This window comes from Sinocyclocheilus rhinocerous, unplaced genomic scaffold (genome assembly GCF_001515625.1).
Source record: "Sinocyclocheilus rhinocerous isolate Xijiao unplaced genomic scaffold, SAMN03320098_v1.1 scaffold520, whole genome shotgun sequence".
NCBI classification, from domain to species: Eukaryota; Metazoa; Chordata; class Actinopteri; order Cypriniformes; family Cyprinidae; genus Sinocyclocheilus; species Sinocyclocheilus rhinocerous.
The window spans coordinates 13,579-21,930 of NW_015666539.1; the positions used below are offsets into that span (position 1 = coordinate 13,579).

Below are 8,352 nucleotides of genomic sequence, written 5' to 3' on the forward strand. Positions count from 1 at the left end.
ATCACATGTTTAATTATTTCTATATGTATTTAAACAAGAATTTGTGTATTTATACATACAATTATTTATTTATTTGCATATTTATTTATTTGTGTATTTATTTATTTATGTGTTGTTTTTGCAGGTTTCGTCCTCCATAAGCTTTGGCATTCCATATTAAGGTACCAATATGTACTCTTACAGTTTTGAACACCCTAAAGGTACGATTTGTGCATTTTTTCTTGCTTTTGTTTTCATGCATTTATTCATGCTTATATACATCAACTTAAAACACACACACTCACACTATATAATCAAATTCAGAAGAGTAAGAGTTTGACTCTGTTATCATCAGGCCAAAGTTGAAGCTTAAGAACTTTGGATTGCGCTCATCGCCGGGGTGTGTAAAACTTCATCTTCTTAAAAATGACTTCTTTTTTTTTTAAAGTTGATCCGTAGTTAATGGGGGCTACTGCTCTAGATAAAAACATTCTTAGCTCATGATTATTTTTATGGTTCTGATCAGATGACTAGTGAGAGATGGAAATAGATAAACTGGGAAACCCATATTTTAAATTTGTATTAACTCCATGAACCAATAAAATGTCTGTTGTTCTTTCTGCTTATTCATTTGTATTACAGGATTTTGTATAACCAGCCCAGTGCGCTGGTAGGGTGAGTATTATGTTTTTTGTATCAACCTGTTATAGCACATTTCCACTCATGAATGGAATGATTACAGTGCTGTATGTGTGTTTTAATGAAGTCGGACAGATGTTGCTTCTGTAACATCATGGTTAGCCCCAATCATTTGGGAGGGAACCTTTGACTCCACACTGATCGACTTTATCTACAAACAGCAGAATCTCAGCATAGCGACCACTGTCTTCGCTTTGGGAAAGTGAGCTCCTCATGATATCTCTCATCTTGTATCAGTATTTCTCATTTGTTTCCTCTCCTCTGTTTTTCTTTGTTTCTGGAAATAGTCATGATTAAAGGATAAATAAATTAACCATAATATATCTCCCTGTATTTGTTTTCTCTGTTTGTTAGATATACAAGTTTTCTCAAAGATTTTCTGGAGTCAGCAGAGCAGCATTTCTTTGTTGGATTTCGAGTGCATTACTACTTGTTTACGGATCTACCAGAAGAAGTTCCTGAAGTTAAGATGGGTGAAAACCATAGTTTGACAGTTCGAAAGGTTCCAAGTTTGAACAGATGGCAGGACATTAGTATGGGCAGGATGGAAATACTGGAAAAACTAATAGAGAATGAACTGGCCAAAGAGGCTGACTATATTTTCTGCCTTGACGTAGATACAAAGTTCTATGGCCGTTGGGGTGTGGAGACTTTGGGTCGTCTGGTAGGTGTGATACATCCTTGGTTCTTTGATGCTCCAAGAGATCGACTCACATATGAGCGTAGACCAGAGTCTCAAGCATACATTCCAGCTGGGGAAGGTGATTATTATTTTACTGGCGCTGCATTTGGCGGCTCACTGGAGGATGTACATCATCTTACCAAAACCTGCCGAGAGCAGATGAACATTGATGCTGCAAACTCCATTGAGGCGATATGGCACGAGGAATCTCACTTGAACAAGTATTTCCTTTATAACAAACCTAGTAAACTGCTTTCACCTGAATATCTGTGGCGGGACATCAATGCCGGGGCAGCCCAAATAAAAATAATTCGCTTCTCTCATGTTGCTAAAAACAATGCAGATGTTCGTCCAAACCCATAGCAACTGTTGCCAGTACTCAGCTACACTGACATGGTGTGTTCTCACAGGCCTCCTATATGACATTGTAAATTTGTTAACAGGTAATACTGAAAATGATGAAGTCGACAACTGCCACCATAAAATGGATAATCACAGACATGTACAGATATTTATGAGCACAAAGTGGCACCAGGAACTAAATCTGCCAAAGTCTTCTTGAATAAACACTCACAATATTAAAAAACTTGTTATCTAACATTCTGCAATGCTTTTGAGTTTATAATGCAACCAAACGGAATCTGTGTGTATTGAAAGCACTGACATCCCTTTGTTTTACCTCTTTTTTAAAAAAAGAGATTTGATTGAGGAAGTTTAGGGAGAAAGTCAGGTAGATACAGAGTATAAATCTAAAACCAATGGTGAACTTGAAATGGTATTTTCTGTGTACTACTGCATAAATATGATTTTACTTTTTAGCGTGATCTCAGGTATTTGCGTGCAAGGTTGTACCTGCCTTTTTGTATGTTTGGGTATACACTGAAACAATGTGTAACACGTGACATATTGACACCATAAAAACCTGTATGTATGCACAGCTTTTGAAACATCAAAATCTTTACAAATATTTTATATAGTTATGTTATTTATAGAAATATATTGTGAGATGTTTGAATTCTGTTTGTTTGCATTTGTATAAATATAAATGTACTTATGAATATGCACTTTAACATAAACACATTAATAGCTATTGTAAGTTCAATATTTTGAACCAATACTAAACATAACAGCTTTTCAACAATATAAAAAATACATAATGGTTAGATAAATAATAATTAGACATGCTGGATTTTGTTGAATAAAAGTGATGGCATTGAACATATTTTATGTCAATGATTAAATACAATAAAATCAATATATATATATATATATATATATATATATATATCAATTAAACATCTGTACGTCTCTGAAGTTATGGTAATGACGTATACAAATATGTCTATGCAAATCTATGCAAATGAAAAAAATACAAAAATGTATGTGTTCTAAAACCACATTTTGTGTATAAAGGTCACATTGCACTTATTGAGGTTGATGGGCTTTTAGATGTTGCTGTCAAATTCTGAATGCATGTATACTGTTTTTGTCAGTTTTTTTTTTAGGTAGGCAATTAAATATCATTTTTATTTCTACCACTCTGTACTCAGCAAAAAAAAAAAAAAAACCTTTTGGAAAAACCAATATGAGCATTGAATGTATGCTACTGATGGTTTCTTGAATACTAAGAAAAATACTTATATTCTCACTGATGCAAATACTTATACACATATAGCCTAACTCCGTTTTTTCTTTGTCTATTTCACTTTCTTTCTTTTTTTTCTCCTGTTGTCTCTTGTGGAGAAAAAAAAAGTTTTTGAAGAGGGGGGAAATGTTTTGAAAAGAAAAGAAAAGATTAGAGAAAAAAACGTTTTTTTGAAGAGGAAAAAATTAATAGAGAGAATATAAATCTTAGGACTTAGGCTCAAGAAAGCTCTAAGACTTTTTTCCCCCCAACATTTATATTTTCCCCTCTCAGGTTGCTGTTAAGGGCTTAGGCTACTTAAACTTTTGAGTATTTTTTGTGGGAGTGACTACATTGATAAACAAGATTTTAGGGATTTAATTTCTCTTCATCTGTGGCTAAATGCTTTATCAAATTTATAAACAAGACATTTTTAAAGGAGTCATAAAATGGGTAACAACATTTTTCTTATTTTGGCTTATTTTAACGGTCATTTTCAGAACTTCCCAGTCCAAAAATATCACGCACTTACTACAACTGCAAAAACGTCTCGTTATAAAATCAGTCCTATCTAGAAATCACGACGTTGTTCTCATTTGCATGGTCCCGCACACGTCATCGTCGTGGTCAGAGAGATCGGTTCAGGTAGGAAAGTTGCAGGCTGGTGGCTGCCATTGTATAAACACGAAAAGATAAAAATGTCACGTAGTTCCTCACAATTTGTTGTAGGAAAAAAAATGCATGTCAGTATAGCCTTTCGACGGATCCCAACGATAGGAGTACGTGGCTAAAATGGATTTTTAACGATGTGCTGTGATTAATTATACAGGGACGTAGGCTATAGGACCTTTCTTTGTCACAAATGCGTTTGTTGCTGTTTTGCATTAAGACATTGAACGGTAAACTTTACATTGTTCCTTGTAACATCACGAAATGCACCTTTTATTGAAAGTATAATTAAATTACCCCCCAACAAAAACGGCTGAAAACTAGAACCCTATTCAAAAAAATCCTCTTTTAACTATCACTAATATTGAATGTGTTTTTTTTAGCAGCAGAGATACAACTCATCTTGTCATAAGTGGCTGTGGGAAATAAAAATTATCTAAAATTATTGCAAACTGAACAGTCTTTTACACCTAGTTATTCATTTCATCCAATACTCTTTTGTTGATTTTCACAGTATACTGAGATCAACAGTATTTTTTAGAATGAATTAGATTTTCATTGATGTTTACATGTGTTTGAACATGAGGGTGGGTCCGTCAAACAAAAGGTTTTTCAAAGTCAAAGAACCAGTTCTTTATGTATTGTGTGATACTTAAGCACCTGCTCCATACTCAATGCAGAAATTATTTTTGAAAGCAGGTTAAGCTACACTGGTGTGCTGAAGGATACAGATTACCTTTAGATATTGTGTAGTTATGGTTGTAGTTGTTGATTTGGTCTTAATGTAAAGTCCCACCCTTGCTAGGCTGTATTTGACATTCAAATCTCTCCTGCAGCATGACAGCACACTGTTTCATGCCCAATATTTTCGCTCTCATTTTCCAGTTCGGTCCATTGAGTGAATACGGACACAAGACCCAGCTGATACGACAATAATGCGACTCCGTCAGAGTGTTCATTTCTTCTTTCTTGGGATGTTTGTTGGCTTGTCACTGAGTGGGTATGTATAAATTATTTAAAATATGTAGCTGATTTACTCACACTTTTGGCATTTGAATGTTAAATTAATTACAGTATTAGTTGTGAATCTGTTCATGTCTTGTAATTTTCATATATGCTCCCTGGTCACTTTATTAGGTTACCGCAAATATAATCAGCCAATCACATGGCTGCGACTCAGTGTATGTAGGCATGCAGTGTTGGGAAGGTTGCTTTTAAATGTATTTCACTTCAGATTACAAAATACATGCTTTAAAACAGGGTTGGGCACTTCCAGTCCTGCAGAGTTTAGTTTCATCCTTAATCTAAGGCTGGCCGCACGCTAGAGGATTTTAAGGCCAATTTTAAGCCCGATTTGCACCCCCGAATGATCGGGGGGGTCATTTGTTTACCTGCATGTCAATGGAACCATTAAGCAACATTGACTGTAAACTGTAAACATATTGTTAAATTATTGAGAGATATTTCAAGTAAATATCGTTTTGGAATGTATGTATGTATGTATATATGTGTGTACATATATGTATATACACACACACTAACACACACACAAAAGACACTTTTATTAGTAAAGTAGCTTGCATGTGCAGCAAGCACACAGTTTGCCTTATTTGCCTTGCCTTAGTAATTTGGCTGCTAGTTAAACTTACAAATTCTAAAGACATCACAATGTCTTCAAAGAACACTATATTGACATAAAAGGTAATAAAAATAAAAAGGGAGAAAAATGATACAGAGACAAAAAGATTATTGGAGTCTGAGAAGTAACTTTGTTACTTTCCCAAAATGCAGACAGTGGTCGTTATGGTGATGTTTTGTTTGTAGATCAGTATGTAGTTAGTTTCCATCCCAAACAATGTAAAGAATTTAATATTAACTTCTTGTTTTTGAATTGTATAAAATAAGTATCACATTTGCAGTCGTGCTGATTTTTGGGAAACCGCACTCTTCTTCCTTTTCTGATGTTGCCTAACTATACCGTTAGTGTAAAAAAACAAAAACAAGAACTCATATGGACATCACTGGCACTGTGTGAGAAAATGTTCTCACGTGAGAGCATGTCAATTGCATGAGAGTTGGCACTAAACTTACCTCAAGATGCTTTTTCAGATTACATGTTGAATCCTTTGAATTCGATACAAGTTAGACAAAAATATCTTTGTATTTCCATGACAAAAAAGCATAATGTGCATGTGTGGAGGAAATTTTATTTCTATCTGAAATATTAATATTATTATTAGTATTATTTGCTTCACCGTACTAAAGAGTGTTCTTTAGACTGTCTCTGAGTGCTTCAGTTTGCTTCAGTATGCTTGAGTTTTCTATGAGCTGAGAGACAACAGGAAATCTATTTAAAGTGTGTGTATGTGCAAGACAAGTGTGAGACGAGAAATACTATTTTCTACCTAGCTTCTTAGAGAATAATTTGCATTAAATACTTAGAAACGCATCTAGGGGACATAGTTGGATAACTTAAATAGACCTATATGTTGAATATGCATTATGATTGGATGAGATCAAAGCATCTGCATTTGAAGGTATAAATGTTGAGTTGGGGTGTTTCCTTTTAGTCGCACTCTGCAGTCAACTTGAATGACTGTATGACTGTTGAACTTTTCTTGCAAGAAAATAAATATTCAAAAGACTTTTGTCTCATACCTTTATTGAAATAGAAAATTGCCACGACAGCATGGTTTTCTGATTTCCCCTGCATTTTTGTTAGTCCTGACAAGCTTGTGCAAGTTACAAATTGAATAGACATGGGTCAGCACGATCTGCTGAAGTACAAACTGAGCATCAGAATGTGGAAGAAAGGTGATTTAATTGACTTTGAATGTGACATAGTATTATTTGCTTCACCGTACTAAAGAGTGTTCTTTAGACTGTCTCTGAGTGCTTCAGTTTGCTTCAGTATGCTTGAGTTTTCTATGAGCTGAGAGACAACAGGAAATCTATTTAAAGTGTGTGTATGTGCAAGACAAGTGTGAGACGAGAAATACTATTTTCTACCTAGCTTCTTAGAGAATAATTTGCATTAAATACTTAGAAACGCATCTAGGGGACATAGTTGGATAACTTAAATAGACCTATATGTTGAATATGCATTATGATTGGATGAGATCAAAGCATCTGCATTTGAAGGTATAAATGTTGAGTTGGGGTGTTTCCTTTTAGTCGCACTCTGCAGTCAACTTGAATGACTGTATGACTGTTGAACTTTTCTTGCAAGAAAATAAATATTCAAAAGACTTTTGTCTCATACCTTTATTGAAATAGAAAATTGCCACGACAGCATGGTTTTCTGATTTCCCCTGCATTTTTGTTAGTCCTGACAAGCTTGTGCAAGTTACAAATTGAATAGACATGGGTCAGCACGATCTGCTGAAGTACAAACTGAGCATCAGAATGTGGAAGAAAGGTGATTTAATTGACTTTGAATGTGACATGGTTGTTAGTCCCAGTTGGGCTGAGGCCTGTTTCATAAAGTGCGCTAAGAAAAGTGGGGATTTAAATCCCAAACCTGACTTGAAATAACCTAACAAATCAATCGGGGCTAAAATGGTTCCATAAATGACAAGTTAAGTTCATGCAAACTCACTAATTTGTCCCAATTCAATGAGTCAAGATAATTTGATGTGCACTCTATTCTTAAGCAGCCCTTAATGTAGATCATGGATCAAATCAATCCACCATAATAATAATAATAATAATAATAATAATACATTTTATTTGTAATGCGCCTTTCTTAATACTCAAAGCGCTACAACATATACAAACAAAATAACAAGTCAACCAAAACTACAAATATCAAAAATAAAATCATAGTAATAGTCATAAATTAAAAGCTTCAGTTAAAAGGTACGTCTTAAGAAGTTTCTTAAAACAATCCAAGGAAGCAGCATTCCTAATAAACACAGGTAATGCATTCCATAACTTAGGCGCGTTATAGGAAAAAGCCCTTCCCCCCCATGGTTTTTAATTTACAAGAGGCTGATACAAGGAAAAACAACCAGCAGAGCGGAGAGAGCGAGAAGGTGTGGAAAGAGTTGTTTTTATTTTTTATTCAAGGAACAATAACACACAATATGTTATCAAGAAAACAACATACAATGGTAGCTTTAGCAACATTAGCCTTACAGAGAGCCAAGAAGCTCTTTTGGAAAAAAAAATGAGGCGTTATGCTTACTTTGTCTGGACGTTTGCGCACGAAGCGTTGGTATCGATCCCTCTTTCAGAAGCAATCTTTGCACAACTCCAGCGCTGAACTGACCCTCGTTTGTGAGGCAGTCCGGCATAAAATGTTAGCACAAACGTATAGGACTTTTCCGTTTTTTTCCGGGACATTTCCTTCGAAAATGATATTTAACCACTGTGTCCTCAGTGGTCTATGGAGACTTCTATGTTCGTTGGTGCATCCCAACACACGACACTTTTAATGGCTCTTTGGCACTGACATTGTTCCTCCAGCAGCTACAGCAAGAAAACGGTAATGGCGGAATCTGCTTCTCACTCAGGGCTGTGTATATATGCTGATAGGGCAGAGAGCGTCACAAATGGGCAGGACTTTCCCCGAGTATGATGTCATAGTAGTGAGAAATCTGGAACTGCTAGTGTGGAGAGACTGTTTATGATTTATTGGGATTATAAAACAATGAGTGGGTGGATTTTTACCATTATAGGCTGGTTGTTTTCACACACT

General features: G+C 35.2%; 2 protein-coding genes across 3 annotated transcripts in view; both read left to right on the forward strand.

Annotated features, from left to right (window-relative positions):
* The window catches only part of LOC107732598 (histo-blood group ABO system transferase-like), a 12,263-nt gene extending 10,166 nt beyond the window's left edge, over positions 1 to 2,097 (forward strand). Inside the window, exons 4-7 of the mRNA XM_016543975.1 lie at positions 335 to 379; positions 622 to 654; positions 746 to 880; positions 1,033 to 2,097. Of these exons, the coding sequence (XP_016399461.1) occupies positions 335 to 379; positions 622 to 654; positions 746 to 880; positions 1,033 to 1,723 (904 nt within the window). The 3' untranslated portion in view covers positions 1,724 to 2,097. The remainder of the gene's footprint in view (positions 1 to 334; positions 380 to 621; positions 655 to 745; positions 881 to 1,032) is intronic.
* A 1,466-nt stretch (positions 2,098 to 3,563) lies between these two features.
* The window catches only part of gbgt1l1 (globoside alpha-1,3-N-acetylgalactosaminyltransferase 1, like 1), a 21,383-nt gene continuing 16,594 nt past the window's right edge, over positions 3,564 to 8,352 (forward strand). Inside the window, exons 1-2 of one of the 2 annotated variants that reach the window (XM_016544021.1) lie at positions 3,564 to 3,629; positions 4,539 to 4,653. In XM_016544021.1, the coding sequence (XP_016399507.1) occupies positions 4,589 to 4,653 (65 nt within the window). In that variant the 5' untranslated portion in view covers positions 3,564 to 3,629; positions 4,539 to 4,588. Of the gene's footprint in view, positions 3,630 to 3,819; positions 3,884 to 4,538; positions 4,654 to 8,352 lie in introns of those variants that run through there. The other variant, XM_016544022.1, reaches the window with a different exon arrangement.